The sequence below is a fragment of the Megascapheus bottae genome, chromosome 25 (genome assembly GCF_031878675.1).
Source record: "Megascapheus bottae isolate mThoBot1 chromosome 25, mThoBot2.hap1, whole genome shotgun sequence".
NCBI classification, from domain to species: Eukaryota; Metazoa; Chordata; class Mammalia; order Rodentia; family Geomyidae; genus Megascapheus; species Megascapheus bottae.
In genome coordinates, this window is record NC_143533.1 from 25,740,877 (window position 1) to 25,757,988 (window position 17,112).

Consider the following 17,112-nt stretch of genomic DNA (forward strand, 5'->3'; position numbering starts at 1 on the left):
TTCAAGCTCAATTCTGCAGCCAGCAATCGTCCTCCATGGTAGTGAGAATTTGCCGGAGTAAGATTCTGTATCATCTCTTTTGCTGCCTAGATGCTAGGCTCTAAATAACTACTTTATCCCGCCCAAAAGAAAATAAATCTAAAAAGCAGCTGGCTACCATTGGATCACCCCTGTTAACCCCAGCTATGTAGGAGGCTGAGACCTTTGGATTATCATTCAAAGCCAACTCGGGCAGGCAAGTCCCTGAGACTCTTATTTCTAATTAACCACCAAAAAGCTTGAAGCAGAGCTGTGGCTCAGGTAGTAGACTGCCAGACTCGAGTAAAAAAGCTCAAGGATAGTGTCCAATCCCTGAGTTCAAGCCCCAGAACCTGCACAAGCACACAAAATCTGAAAAACCACCAGTGACCAACCAAGGGACCAACTACCTGCAGATATCTACAGAGAAAGCTTGGCTTCTAAAGGGTACCTGCTCTCTATGTGCCAATCGAGGTAACATTATGGCTCGTGTTCTGAAAGTTCATCTTTGTTTTTTATAAATGCATCCAGTTTAACCATCATTTAATAATCACTAATGCTAATTTTAATATGCTCTTTCAATTTATTCAATAAAGTAACTTGCAGCTACACAGAATGCTGAGTATTGGAACTGGGTTATAGCACACAGAATTCTTCAGCAAACAATAAAACCCTGTAACCTGACAATGCCTTATATTACATAAAATCCACAGAAACATCAAAGTCAATTTTTTTGGGGGGGGGCCTTTGGAGTTTGGCCTAGTGGTAGAGTGCTTGCCTAGCATCCACAAAGACCCGGGTTCGATTCCTTGGTACCACATACATAGAAAAAAGGCAGAAGTGGTGCTGAGGCTCAAGTGGTAGAGCTCTAGCCTTGAGAAAGTCCAAGGACAGTGGTCAGGCCCTGAGCTCAAGGCCCAGGACTGGCAAGAAAAAAAAGTCAAATGTTTTCTTGAAAAGATAGCCATAATTAAAACATGACACTTCATTCCTAAACACAGTGAAAACAGAAGCAATGACCTACAGAGAAATGAAGAAACAACCATCAAAGTTGTTCTAGGTGCATAAAGAACACATTTCTGAATGCCTAAACGTCATGCTAGCTTGTGGGGCCTTAATCCAGGCTTCGGTGGGATGAGCAGCACATGCAAATGACACTAGTGAACAGGAGTTGTCTGGGAGACAGATGAGATGACAATCACAGATGGGGATCTTTAACTATTTTGTTCCAAAAGTTCAAAATAACACAATCTTATAAAGCAAGAGACCTTCATTCTTGCCAAGTCCAGGCATGCACCATGCCTGAAGGTGCCTACGGTGATGTTTTACAGGTACAATTAAAACTGTCCAAGGTCCAAACCTCAAAGAAGGACAGAGTGCAGGGACTCCACCAAGGTTCCCCTCCGGTAGGAGGCAGTGGGATGAGAAACAGTTTAGGTTAAGCTGCTTCTGTTCTTCCATTAGTTCTGGTTCTTTTAAGCTGAAATTACATTCCAGGCAGATCGGATAGTCTCAGCTATTGCCTGAAGGGGAAGTACAAAGAAATGGTACTTCTGCTTTGGGACTCAGGTCTGCAATGAAGGAATGCGTCGTGGTTCCTGGCTGCTTAGGTGTCTGCCGCAGTAGGAAAAAGTATGGGAAAGGAAGTTTTAGTGCTATTGCTTGTGTTTAGTTCACTTATAGATTAAAAATATTTTCATTATCTTTAAGTAGTTCTACAAAGGAGTTGCCATTCAACAAAGCAGTTTATTAATACAATGCATCTCAGTTAAATGTTACCCCTTTCAACATTCTCATTAAAGCTTTTTTTAAAGTGAGTTCTATTGATACTTGACAAGTTGCTTGACAATGGCCCCACCATGGTCTTGGTATGACACCAGGCATGATCACATATCACCTGTGGTGGGAAAGCTCCTTCAGATCACACTACACTTTCTTTGCTCTCCACATATTGTGATGGAAGTGGCGGGAGTTAAATGATGGGATTTTGTAATCTGGGGGTGGGGGGAGCCGTTGGTGTTTTTTTCAAACCAGTCCTGGGGCTTGAACTCAGCGCCTGGGCACTGTCCCTGAGTTTCTTTTGCTCAAATGCTAGCATTTTACCACTTGAGCCACAGTGCTACTTCTGGCTTTTTCTGTGTATATGGTACCGAGGAATCACCCCAAGGCTTCAGGCATGCAAGGCAAGTGTTCTACCACTAAGTCACATTCGCAGCACCTAAAATACCCTTTTAACTAAATGTCACTAAGTAAACAGGTTGGCACTTAAAGATTCCTGCAGTGAGACCACAGAGTGAAAATAATTAATAAGAAAAATGTAGAACGGATACTCTGTCATTATCAGTCACAGAACCAGGAAGAAACAAGGACAGCCAGAATAGATTGTCAAGTTGAGCCCCATACATGGAGTATCCAGAATGTGGGTTCTACTCACTTTGTTGTTAGTGAGTCCCATCCTCACTGCATTAGTCTGTCAGAAACCAGAAGCCACTAAATAGCAAGGCATTGGAAATATTGCTACTCTTAACCTTAGAACTATCCAGGTTTACACATGATACAATCCTGTGTCTACAATACCCTAAACACTCCATCAGAAGACTCGAACTTGATACCCACTTTCAGCAAGGCATTAGGAGGCAAAAATCAACAGGAAAAACCCAGTATGCTTTTTTTTTTTGCCAGTCTGGGGGCTTGAACTGAGGGCCTAAGCACTGCCCTTGGGTTTTCTCAAGGCTGAACTCTACCATTTGAGTCACATCACCAATTCCAGCTTTTTCTATGTATGTGGTACCGAGGAAATGAACCTGGGTCTTCATGCATGCTAGGCAAACTCCTGATCAAAACAAACCCAGTAGTTTTTCTATGTGCTAATAAAAAACTCACTGAAACAATCACCTCAAGAAAAACTAGGTTTTCATATCTTACGTGGTGCATGCTAGCTCTGTCATGCACTTTTGCAGCATAGGTATTTTAGAAAACCCACCTAGAGTAACATGCTCATGCACTTTGTCCTGGTAAGGGTACACTGTTTAAGAAAGTTGGGAGACTGAGGCCTTTTGAACAGTCTCTTGTAGGCTTCAGTGAGATTTCTCTTCAGGAAGGTAGAAACACTTAATGGCAGACTTCAGACACCTGACCAAATCATTATGTCTTAGCCAACATTTCTTTAAACCAGAAGGCTAAAGCAGGCAAGGTCTAGTGGGCTTTCTAAGTCCTATTTGTACATGGAACCATTCCCTGCATTGCAGAGAGGACAGCCAGCAAGCAGAGGAACACTCAGTTGAAGGCTCCAGACTAGCAGGAACTAAAACAAAAAATGTTTTATTTTGATGTTCGATTAAATATTATAAATATGAATTCTGAGTGTACGGAAACTCTGTGCGAATGCCAGGTTTCTGGCATCTTGTCTGTCGCAATATACATGCAAGTTTATATTGAGAACAGTCAGCAGCAACTTCCCATCTCTCCTGGGACAAGGAGGGGAGGAGCTTGCTAATGTGCAACAAAAACATGAATCTGCAATCATGTAGACAGCCAGCTGCTGTGTCTACAGATGCCAAATTCTTTTTAAATATAAGACAGTTCATCTCTCAGATAGAAAAGCAGAGATAGATTACTTATCAGAGAGGGCTAAACCCAGCTTAGCTGGTCAAGCCCCTCCACAACCGGCCTTAGTGGCTCCATGTTGGACAAAGTGGCAGTGTGTGAAGTTGGCTTTGTCCTCAAAGACATCAAACAACACTTTGGGTAGAACGACACTTCACTGGCAGGCCAGAATTTTTAGGTGTTCACTGAGCCTATGTCTTCCAGCCCTCACTCAGATCCTCCATCCACCACACCTAAATCCTCTGAATGGAATCCCTTGCTTGCTCCGAGCTGCTTTTGCTACTGTATCTCCAGTTCTGCAGCAGGCCCACCTTGTTCATGGATTCATTACATGTGGTTTTGAGCCAGCACAGTCAAAATAAGGAATGAATAAAAAACCTCAAAAGTGCTTTAAAAAAAAACAAAACGTCACTCTGTACATGCACTGCACAGCTCAGACTAGGTGCAGCAGCTCTGTCAGTTACATTTAATGGTAGTTGTGTTTAACTTGTCTTTTGATCTCCTGGGTGTTTTCTGGCCCCAAGCTATGTGAACTCGGACCTCTCTCAAAGCCAAGGGCATCACAGCAAGGTGACAATGTCTAACTGAAGTGATAGTTGTTGGAAGGTGGCAGGTCTTCAGCAGAAAGTAGAGGGTGGGATGGGAAAAATAAGTCAAGCACCCACAGTACAAGGCTGACCTCGGCATGGGGAGCACGGAGTCCTCTCCTCAGACCCACACGCTGGAGCATGCCAAGAGCCGGAGGAGTCATCTGAGCTCGGCACTCTTGACAGTCGTGACACACCATAGCCATGCTCCCTCTCGGGAAGGCCATGTTCAGACATCTCCAGTGCTGTGATCATCAGTGGTTAAACTACCGGGATGTGGTGTGGCTACACAGGCACTTCCATCTCCCTTGCCCTCAGCCTCCTAACTCAAGCTACAGACAGCCTTCCAGTGAAGGTCTAGCAAACTCCTGCCATAACATTCACATGTCTCTCGAGTTTCCTTTCATCTGTCCTCTTCTGTCCATCTCTATTTTTTCTTTCGTGATTCATCTGTTGAAGAAACCAGTCGTTTTTCCTGTCACGTCCCCCACATTCATTTTGCTGATGGTGTTGTCATGTTTTTGCCTGCCATGGTCTACTGTCCCCCAGGTGGGCTGTAACGTTGGAGATGTAACTCTAAGGGAGGGAGCCATTATAGCTGGGTGCTGTGCAGTGGGGATTTGAAACTGGGTGCTAGGCAGAGGGATTTGCTATGGTATTGTAATTTTGTATGTGCTTAAGCTTTTCATAATAAAATGCTTAAAAGATTTCCAAGAGGGACTATTAGGGACTATAAAGAGGAGCCAAAGGAGCAGAGGTTGGCCAAGAGTGGGGAGTGGAAGGTATAATGTAACAGCCTATATACATGTATGGAAATGTCATTATGGAAACACTGTTTTGCATAACTAATACACTAAAAATGATAATGTTGAGGAAAGGGTGGAAAGGACTTACCATGCTGAATATCCTTCATTTCTAAATGTAAACTGGATATCAAGATTCCCACAGCTTGAGACCGTTTTCCATCCAATAACTTGATGATCTGGAAGTATTAAAAAATACAAAAGCTCAAGTAACCATGCAGTCTTTCAGAAAGCATACCGAAGACACTACAACTTTCAATTATACTGGTGGATAAACTAAACTGATGCCACAAGTCCTGTGCTACATATAACAATTAGAAATTAGCTTGTCCACCGTTAAAAACACTGTACAAGATAAAGGAAAAATATTACAAAGAATTCAACCAGTTTCATACAATCAGGAAAAGTTGTTAGAATATCTTACTTCACTCATATATTTTTTTTCTGATCCTGGGTCTTGAACTCAGAGCCTAGGCATTGACGCCCAAGCTTCTTTGGTCAGAAGCTACCGCTCAACTACTTGAGCCACTTCCAGCTTTGTTGGTAATTTATTGGAAATAAGTGTCTCACGGACATTCCTGCCAGGCTGGCTTTGAACTGGAACTGAGATCCTCAGATCTCAGCCTCCTGAGTAGCTAGGATTACAGGTGTGAGCCACCAGCGCCTGGCTTAATTTTTTTTTTCCTTCCATTTTGTAGATAGTCACACCATGTAGCTCAGGCTAGCCTTCATTCAAGATCCGCCTTACCTTCCCAGTGCTGAGATTATAGATTTCGACCACTATATACCTGGATACTTGGCTTTTTAAAAATATATTATTTATATTACTTTAACCACCTTGTATGTTAAGCTTTAAAATTATTTTAAAATTATGCTCACAAGAGTTTCTAACTATGTATGACATAGATTACAATAATACATGTATATAAAAAGTTTTATAATCTTTAAAAAATTTTACATACTTCATTGCCAGTTACCTCTTCCTTTGTGAATGTTCCCTGGAAAAGTATAGCTTTGTCCAAACCTAGTAAGCCAAATCACTTTTAATAAGACTGCAGTTTCCACTAAAGAAAAAAATTTATGTGGCTGGCCTACAAAAAATCAACAGAGCTTAGAAATGTCTTTAATGCACTTCGGTGGGGTAAAATACAAACTAAACTAAGTGTCTGCCCTTCCCTCTCCACCTACGTACTTACAGACTTGACAAAATATAGTGAAGGTTAGACTACAGAGCCACAGATTCCAAATTACACTAGTGTCATGCTAGCTTAGATGCTTGTTGGTTGGGCAAGTTTATTTTCATCAAGACAATCATTAAAACCATATACGTATCCACTGACCCTGATTTAATTATCACTAGTGCCTTATCTTTCCTTTTCCTGCTCAGAATGTCTATCTTCACATAATCATTGGACTTGAAATCTAGTAATGCTGGATGCTGGTGGGATTCTTCACTTTAGTAGTCTAGAGTCGCATCATCAGAATGTCAAGTTCATAGTTTTCTGTTTATGTGGAGCCAGTACCAATTCCCAAGGTGACGTCATTCTACATAGGTTCTTGGGGAAGGGGGAGGGAGGGATTACTGTTCAGGAAAGATACTTCAAAAGCAGTCACTGGAGGACTATTAAGCTTTGCTCACCCAGTTCTCTGCTAAACTGGATTTTCAAATTGTCTTAACCTGTAACAATGAAGAAATCTGCAAACTGTACCAAATTTATCTCTCTGCCTGCCCCTGGTCCAGACCAGAATCTGTATATTTTAGTATGGATCTTACTTTAAAATAATGTGTACCTTGAAGAAGTTATTAAAGTTACATTAATACAGCACATATATACTTATAGTCATTTTTTTCAAACAAGTTAATCACAGACTAAATTTGTATTTGTCTAGTCTATGCCCCTCAATGCCCATTTTTCACCCTTTGGCACCTTCCGAAACCATTTTCTAGTATTAAGAGACTTTTGTCATTGCGGTGTTTTCCTTGATGCCTGACTCGGATGGCATCTCGAACCACATCTTCCTGATCTCAGGGGAAGGCAGACAACAGTGGGCCACCATCCCTCTGCTGAGCTCCTTCGCAGACCTCAACACTCTCTTCACGAGAGATGCTGTATATCAAATACTGTAATTGAGGAATGTCAGCAAGCCATTGGTTTATCTTAGTCCTATCTGGAATCAGGTGAACTCGACAGTACCCGAGCTTCTCCTAGGTGTAAACAGTCTGTGGGAGAGGAGACAGGCGAAATTCCGCTGACCTACAAGCTGACCTTGTGCAGGGGCAAATTTGCAGGTTGTGTTAAAACCTATTAGACATGCTTAGTTTAAGGCAAAGCCTTTCCAGACTCCTGCCACATGCCAGGATTAGGGCCTGTCACACATGCCTCTGTTACATTGCCTAAGGAACTTTCTCTAGGCCTTCTAGGGCAGGGGAATTTCTCACATATGTCGATTTAAATCTGCCCAAGAATTAAGGCAAGAATAGGAAAGCATTTGTGATACTGGAAAAACCACACCCTGACTTCTCAGCTAAATAAATCTTGCCAGACAGTCAAAGAAAGAATTCTTGTCAGGCCCATGGAGATTTTATATCTATGGAAAATCCATATATATTCATTCTTCAGCTTTCTGCACTGGGCAGACAAGGCCAGAAGCAAAAATAAAAATAAATGGCTCTGAACAACCACGCATGGTAGAAGCATGCTCAGTTGCGTTGAGTCTGGCACAATTCAGAGCAATAGTGCAGACTTCTTCCTCAGCCTTGCCTGGCTGAGATTCCACTTTGAGCCCTTTCTAGACATCAAACATACTCACATTATAACAAGCAAGCAGACGGTTAATTCCTCAGCTTCCTTCTCCCACCTTAGCTTCCTCGGCTCCAGACATGAGATGCTTTTTATCTCCAGTGGTCTGTTTTACAGAGACCTGGAGAGCAGGCATCCTGTCTGCTTAAATATAGCCACATGCACTATCAATAATGAACATGCTTTGATTACTTCTGGAAAACAAGTATGTGAAAGCTGCTGCCTTTTGTGGGTGAATCAATTGCACACCTCACCCCTGCGCCAAAAAAATAAGTACACAGAGGCTCCGTGTATGTGGGCAACATTTGCTTTCACAGATACAATGTGTATCAAATACCCACATGAGTACACACTCAGCTATGCAGAAAAAATGGTTACATGGTGTGCCTCTCCATAGGACTGTGCAACGTGGTAGAGAGTACACAGAAAATAGACCATCTAACTCCTCCAAAATAACATTCTCAAGGAACAAACGGAGTTACATTTTCTGGGCTTTCAGATGGTGGCATCTTTTGCTTATGTGACATATCAGTACACATGAAATTCTACACCTTGGAAAAAATTATGGGCAATAAGAGACTGGTCCCAAGCACATGTATGACAAGGAAAAGTCAGCTCATCTCACGAGCAGTGACCTTTCACAGCTCCCAGCGGAGGCTCCATGAGGCCCCAAGTGTCTCGGTCAATGGAAAAAAATTACAAGAAGTGAAACGGTACAAAGTGGTAAGATATGGCGTCCCGTGAAAGGAGGCCTGGTAATGCACATTCAGATGTGCACACACTCGTATTCACAATGCACATGCATACAAGCTACACAAGGCATACACATACACCGACATACACACAAAACACACTCATACACATTTACACATATGAACAAACTTATAAATATACATCTCTACACAAGCACACGTACTCATATAATAGTGTGTGGATACATGTAGTATGCATGTGTGAACTTGCCAACACGTGAACCCAGCAGTTACATATATGCAAACATAGTCATATGCATGTGTGCACCCAGCACTCATGCACAACCCATGTGTGCAAATGTACACAAGGTACCAAACATATTTATGAGCCACACAAATACACACAACTAACTCAACATACACACACGCACATGCCTGCACAGTGCATGCACACAGGTGCACAAGAACACACTGGACAAGTGAAGCAGCCATACATACTCCAGTGCATGCACACTCACGTCCCTACAGGCAGACGTGCACGCACACACACACACACACACACACACACACACACACACACACACAGGTATGCATGGTCACACATACACACACTGTGCACAGATCCACTTCCTGGGAGAGCCCACAGGCACAGTCCCCCCTGTGGCTGTTCTTAAGCTCTCATGGCTGCTCTAGTACAGCAGTGACTGGAGGTGAGATAGGTCAGAAGCCACTCCTCCAGGTCTGTGCTGACAGTGGGTTCCACAGTGGGAGCCAGGGGGAGGAACTGTGGGATGGGGTTGGGGCTACAGCGCTCTCCTCGAGGAGAAAAAAACAACTCCTTGGGCACATGCAATTGTTCCTTGGCAGCCCACTCAGAAAAACAACAAACTCAGGTCCCCGTTCTCCTACCACTCTTCGGCATCCATCCGTGTTGCTGGCTGGTGAGTTCCAGGAGGCCATGCTTTGAAATGTCATCTGATTTGGTAAACACAGGGCTGAGCTGCTGCTGGCCAGCCTGGCTGGGAGGCGTCTGGACAGCGGCCTCTATCCATGGGCCTGATAAGGCCATTCACATAAGCTGTCCACATGCAGCTGATAATCTGCCCCATTAAATGTTTCCAGAGAAACTGGGCTTCATTGTTCTGTCAAACTGTTAGGCCTGAATCTCTTCCATGCTCTTATTTTTGGGGACACATAATTGCTGAGATGAAGCTTACTTTAAGGATTTGGGCTCTTCACCAAGAAATGTGAAAAGGCAGACTGTCATCCTGTCCTGGTCTGAGAACATAGTTGGCTCCCTATCCCCATATTGATGAGACAGAAAAACCCTTTTACTGGTTTTCAGACTAATGGATTCCACTCAGTCTGAAAATGCAGAGAAGGCCACAGCAGGTGAAGGCTGTGGCTAAGCCTGGAGAGTGGTGCCATGTGGGGTGGGCAGACACTTTTGGCAGTTACCATGCTTTTATGTTTAGAAAGTAAGTCTTCAAATCAAATCACATGCATTTTCCTGCAGATCCCAGACCTTGTGAGAAGAAATGATCAGAAGTGCCGTCTTCACCTTCCTGTCTTCAGACTGGATCAAAATGAATAAAGACGGTCCCAGCTAAGAGCCTGATTTCTGAATCCTGGGCTTCAGAATTGTAAGAAGTTATTAGCTTGTGATAGTTTGCTAACTTAGTCCTAGGATACTAACACAGGGCCTTGATATTCTCCTAGGTATGATAAACTCACATGGGCGCTTATGAGGACACTAGGACACCCTGTGAATAGCGAAATGATGGCAAACAAAGGCACTGCCTTGTTCCCTCCACCCTTAGCACAGACCTTAAATATACCTCTGTGTTCTTACAATTCCTAATGAACAGAGATTTCCCCTGTCGTGTATGTAGTTGGAAATGTGCCCCTTTCCTGGTGGGTCTCTATGGAGTCTTCTAATGCTATGCACTTACTGAAAATTATAAATACCTTTTTCATGTAAGGCCCATCCCAAGTTATAGACAAGACATCCTGCCCCTTCTTAAACCTCTAAATGGCAAACTTTCAGACTTGTCTTCAGACAATCTTGTCTTTTGTCAGACTTCTTGCCTTGTCAATATCATTTCTCACTAATAGTAAGAACTTGAATTCAGTCTCATCAATATCTGTAGTGGCTGCAATGCTGCTTTTTATTTCTCACATCTAGTATTAGGCTTTTGAAGAAAACATATGGTAATAATTATTCCAAGCTGGTTATAGAGATAATGGGCAAGAAAAACGCTCTTATCTTCAATGTCATTGTGTCTTTGATATGATAATCGTGGCATTGAAGGTATCAGAAATGATGGATGGCCTTTGGTTTCAAGTGCGTTCATGATGCAAATTACCTGGCTCTTTCCCACCCAACAGCAGGCGAGGAGCTGGCACCGTAAGTAGCACCTGAAGCTTCAGAGCCTGGAGTCCCTGGGTGGTGACTGCACAGACAGACTCAACCCTCGCTCAGCACCCTGACTACTTTACAACTCCAGGCATTCTACTCTGATCATGTGAGTGTGTATGTGTGTGTTGATCCTGGGGATTGAACTCAGTGCCTGAGCACTGTCTCCTATTTTTTTTTTTTTTTTTGGCTCAAGGTTAGCCCTCAACTACTTGAGCCACAGCTCTACTTCAGGCTCTTCAGTGGTTAATTAGAAATGAATCCAGTCTAATATCTTTATAGGTTTCCAATCTTTCTCCACCATTTTTCTGAACCTTTTGGTAATTTACTCCTCCTGCTTTTGCTCATGGATGATGCCTACCACATTAGCTATGCTCCAGACCACATACTTGATTCTATATATGAAAGATCTTCTTAGGTAGCCCTTAACTCTTTCCAGTTAGCCGTTTTTTCCCTGTGACAATTAAGTCTACAGCTTAAAAAACTCTTTAAGTAGTTGAACAAAGGAGTTGCCATTTAACAAAGCAGTCTATGAATACAATGCATCTTGATCAGTCACCCCATTCAGCATTCTCGTCTCTCCTATCGGCCCATTCCTTCCCTCACCTACCCTCTATCTACCTTTCTACTTACCTACCTACCCATCTACCTACCTACTCACCTACCTTCCTTGCTCTTCTGGCTGGTCCCAGGGCATGAACTCTGGGCCTGGGCACTGTCCCTGGGCTTTTTTTTTTTTTTTTTTTGCTCAAGATTAGCACTCTACAACTTGGACCACAGTGCCACTTCTGGCTTTTTCTATGATTAATTGGAGATAAGAGCCTCATGGACTTTCCTTCCCCTGTCTGGCTTTGAACCTGGCCCAGAGCTCAACCTCCTAAGTAGTTAGGATTATAGGCAGGAGCCACCAGCAGTCCAGCTTTGCTTTTCTTAATGTTGCTGTACATACACTGAATTCCTGACTATATTCTCTCCTCCCTTCTCTTCCTTTGTCTACCCCTCTCCCCTGACCTTACTTTTTTTTTTCCTCCAGTCCTGGGGCTTGAATTCAAGGCCTGGGCACTGTCCTCAGACACATTTTGCTAAAGGATAGTGCTCTGCCACTTCAGCCACAGCACACTTTCACCTTTTTCTATGTATGTGGAACCTAGGAATTGAACCCAGGACTTTGTGCAGGCTAGGCAAGCACTCTACCACACTCCTGGCCCTGATCTCACCTCTTTCAAGTACCTATTTCCTGGTGTTTATTTTAAACTTTGACTTCGCATTTTTAAAGAGTTATACTATTTGAGTTCTCTTTTGAATCTATCATATTTCAGTTAATTGCTTTGTACATACTTGCATACCACTAAGAATATTTAATTAAAAGTTTATAAGCTAATTCTAACTTCCACATGAGAGACATCATGCAACCTTTGCTTCTCTGGATCTAATATTTCATTTAACATAATTTTTTCCAGGTCTTTCCCTTTCTTTACACATGATACAATATTCTTTCTAATGAATAAGTAAAACTCCATTGTGTGTGTGTGTGTGTGTGTGTGTGTGTGTGTGTGTTTGTATCACATTTTTCATGAACCATTCATTTTCTGAGGATCATCTAGGCTGCTTCCATATTTTGTCTGGTAAACAGTGGTGCAATGAACATGGTTGGGCTGGTAGCCTTACTGTATTCTGATTTGTAAACTTTTTCATTATAATACTGGTTTTTTCTTGTTGATGAAAAAAATGTTTCTTGAGCCAAGAGTTTGGCCTAGTGGTAGAGTGCTTGACTAGCATGCACAAAGACCCGGGTTCAATTCCTTGGTACCACATACATAGAAAAAGCCAGAAGTGGTGCTGAGGCTCAAGTGGTAGAGCTCTAGCCTTGAGAAAATCCAAGGACAGTGCTCAGGCCCTGAGCTCAAGCCCAGGACTGTGCCCCACCCCCCCCCCCCCCCCGCCAAAAAAAAGAATGTTTCTCTCTCCTTTTATTTAGATGTACTTAAGTAATTTTTGATAAAGCCTAATATTTTGTACATTATTGTGGCTGTATTTGTTTCGACTTATTCTTAGACACCTTATGTTCCTAGAGTGACATTTTTTTTTTTTTTTTTTTTTTTTGCCAGTCCTGGGCTTGAGCTCAGGGCCTAAGCACTGTCCTTGGATTTTTCTCAAGGCTAGAGCTCTACCCCTTGAGCCTCAGCACCACTTCTGGCTTTTTCTATGTATGTGGTACCGAGGAATTGAACCCGGGTCTTCGTGCATGGTAGGCAAGCACTCTACCACTAGGCCAAACTCCCGGCCCCGAGTGGCATTTTTAAAGTTATATTTTCCAAAAATATTGATAACATACAAAGCTGCAGCTGATTATTGTATATCAATATTACATCTATCAGGAATAAGATTTTCTTTTTCTCTAGTTTTGTCTATGGAAAACCACATACAACCTTTGTAAAAAATATAGTCTCATTCCTTTCTTTCAAATACTGCCTTACAACATTGGTAAGGTATCTAACAATAAATACGTTTCTAAAAATAAATAAAACAGGATGAAGTTGATATTCTCTTTGGTTTATATTTCCAAAGGAAAGTTTTCAACCAAATATGAATTAATAAATAGTCTTTATTGGGACTAACAATGACCACTCTCATTCTTAGCTACAAAATTTCATTATAAATCATAATCAAATTTATCCTTTTGGGGGTAACTATAGTGTTTTTTTCCTTTAATCTGGTACTAATGCATTAATTTAAAGAAAACCATGTTCAATTTTAAATCAAATTTCCCTGCTTGCAATAAGCCACAATTAATCATCAAACGACTGTATGAACCGCCAGGTCGAGTTTGACAATATTCTGTTAGGGTTGTCACACTTGGCTTTATGACAGAAATTCATCTGTAATTTTTCTAGTTTCCTATCCTGGCCAGGCAGCATTCACAAGGTTAGTCACATGAGCTAGAAGTCTGACATGATCTCCATTCCTTGAAGAGCTATGTGTAAGAAGGAAATTTGGGAGTAATTAATATAATGTGTGACTGTTGTTCTTAATGTACTATGTTATTTCTCATCTCTTTTGTTGTCCCTTGGTTATCTCATATTGTTACAGTATCTTACCTTGTTATCTGATATATTGTATATGTTTATTTGAAATAGGATAGGGAAGGGGGAAAACAAGATGAGGGGAGGGGGTAAGGGAGGGAAATGGGGACAAAAACATGAGAAGGGGTAGCAATGATTGTTAAGTAATGCACCTTCTATCTGGCAAATATAATATAACCCTTCTATTAATTACTATATATATATATATATGTATAAATGCCTGGGCTAGGCCCTTTTCTTGTGAGTTTTTTAAGCTACTGATCTAATTTCCTTAATATTTATGGAACTGTTTTGATAGTTCAATTATTTCTAGAAAGCTACTTCATGTCAATTCCATTTACTGGTACAAGTCTGTTCATAGCATTATCTTACACATTTCTATAGCATCTGTGGATTCATTTATCTTTATCTCTCTAATAATTTTACTTGTTAGTTTAAGCTGGCTAGAAGTCTTTGAATGTAGTAAATATTTTCAGAGAAAAATTTGTCTTTATTGATTTTTGGAAGGCAAATAAATTCCATTCTCATTTTGAATGTACTACACTAAGCTGAGTCATACATAGCTATAAATGTTTGACCATATTTGATACATAGAAAATAATTTTTGTCAGCCTAGCAGCAAGGGCTCATACCTGTATCAGACTGTAATTTCTAGTTATTCAAGAGGCTAAGACTGGAAAATCATAGTTCAAAGCCAGACAAGGAAAAAAAAAAGACTTCAAAACTTTGTCTCCAAAGTAACCAAAAAAGTCATACTGGAAGCATGGTTCAAAGGGAAGAACACAAGCTATGAGAAGCAAGCCACGCCACAGCACAGGCCCTGAATTCAAGAACTCAAGTGGTGATGGTGGTGCTACAGCAGTGGTGGGGGTGATGGTGACGTGGGGGTGATGGTGATGTGGGGGTAATGGTGACGTGGAGCTCATGGTGATGATAGTGATGTGGGGGTGATGGTGACGTGGGGGTGATGGTGATAGTGATGGTGACGATGTTGAAAGTGTGAGGGTGATGGGGATGGAACCATGGAAGCAGCAAACACTGTAGGGCACACAGCTAAACACATACCTGGTTTTAACTTTTCCAACCATACTTTCAAGATGTGCTGCGATTATTCTCACTTTGCAGATGAGGAAATGTAGAGAGAGCTTAAGGACGATGGAGTGATTTACCCCATGCATAGAGACAACTCAAAAAGTGCCAGGCCTTTCCACAAACCGCCAATTAATCCCTCCAGTAGCCACACCTCCAGGTCTGTCTAGTTGAGACTCTAGCTCCAGTAGCCAGACATCCAGAGCTCGGATCTCCACCACAGCCCTGTCAGTCACTTGGTTCCTGTGGCTATGAGACAAACACTAAGATCTCAGCTGACAGACGGGACTCCACTGTGCCTTACCTTCCTCTCCAGGTCCCCTCCTCTGCTCTAGAGGCTTCCAAGGTCTATCTATGGAGCTGGGTTTTTCCAAACCTTCACAGGGCCTGTCTCTCCCATGTCTCACACTAAAGTATTCTAAAGATAGCATGCTTTGGACACATAACTGCTCCATTCTGAACCACATTCTTCCCCAGGCAATCATCTGTCTGTCTCACTTCTTCCATTAGTAAGATGATTATAGTACAGAGGATCTATTTATAATGAGCCCCAGAGTAAGCAGTGTGCCATTCCCTTGGCCTCATTTTAAATAAATCTTTGTTAATTAATGTGCCTTATCCTAGTGTTCCAAGCAACATTTATGTTCCTAAATTGGACGGAAAGGAAGACAGCCACACCCGAAGTAGATGATCCAAAAATCTCCAAAATCAACATGAACGCAAGAGCTATTTGCAAATAAAGTTTAAAAGTCTGTTTTAAACAAAGGAGGTTGTTCAAGGGAGTCCATAGGAGAGTCAAGGGATGTGATAATGAGATTGTGCATTAACCCCCCCAGTTCCTGAAGCTCTTTAGCACTTTGAAAGACCCCCTTCTCATCTCCTGGGGTATTCTACACATGCAAAAAAAAAATGTCTTAATGTGACTAACAAGGTACCTGGCATAAAAGTTAATTAATGAAAATGAAAACACTAGAAGTCAGGTTATATAGTAACCAGAGCCTGGAGGCCCTGGAGCCAGATCCCAATTAGACCACTCCGGTTGTGGAGGAAAAGGGTCAAAATATCCAATAGCTTCCATCTGGCTGCCTGTGCGCCAATGCAGAGCCTCGGGTCCCTGTCTCCCTTGCATTCTCAGGGGAGCTGAAGGCAGTCCTCCCAGAAGTCCCTGGGACGCTCAGGCTCCCCCACTCCCTAGGAAGGACAGCAGTGGCAGCTCAGGAATCCAGCTGGGAACAAGCCTGTTCACTCAGCTCTACCGCTAATCTTCAGTCACTCATTCCACAGGAGGGACCCCTAAATCTCCAATTCTACTTGTACCTCACAGAAGAGATCTGAGAATGGTCCTGGCAGAACAGTGACTTTTCAAAATGCTGGCAGGGGCCTTGCTGACCCATAGCATGCTATGCACGTGATTTCTTCTCAAATTGTCTTTGTAAATTGACCGTGGCTAACCTTGCTGCACTAATCAGATCATTCAGAATAACATTTCTGTAACTGCAGCATGCAGGCTGCCTCTGGGTTCAGACATGACTCAGAGTCAGCCTTGGGTAAGGAAAGAGATTCTGAGTTTTCAGTGGTCTCAGATTTCCATTGCTTTCATCACAGTTGGTGAGCTACTTAGGGCCCGTGTTTACAGCCATGCAAATTAGCCTCAGCTGGAGAGAAATCAGGCTAGGCCTAAAGGAAACCAAGCACTGGCTCAAACAAAGGTATTTTATCAAAAATTGGAAGTATGGCCATTGTACTGGGAGTCAAGCTAGAATCTCCTAGGAAGTAAGTGGCTATTTCTGCCTGGGGTAACCTGAGCTCATGGCCTCTGGACCTTGGAAAGTCTGCTAAGGAAGGGATGAAGGGAAGAATGATGAAGACTTAAGTCAACTTGCCTAGAGACTGGTGCTGCCGAAAGCCGGAGTTATCTGCAGACAACAGTGATAAGGGAATATCGCCATTTTTGAAGGGAGAAGAACTGGGATTGCCATCCTGGTTCGCAGTAGATTCCATGTCACGCACTAATTAG

At 42.3% G+C, this 17,112-nt stretch overlaps 1 protein-coding gene across 1 annotated transcript in view; it reads right to left on the bottom strand.

Moving 5' to 3' along the window:
* The window catches only part of Fmn1 (formin 1), a 138,616-nt gene that overhangs the window by 77,126 nt on the left and 44,378 nt on the right, over positions 1–17,112 (bottom strand). The window contains exon 7 of the mRNA XM_090357796.1: positions 5,106–5,193. Within this exon, the coding sequence (XP_090213922.1) occupies positions 5,106–5,193 (88 nt within the window). The remainder of the gene's footprint in view (positions 1–5,105; positions 5,194–17,112) is intronic.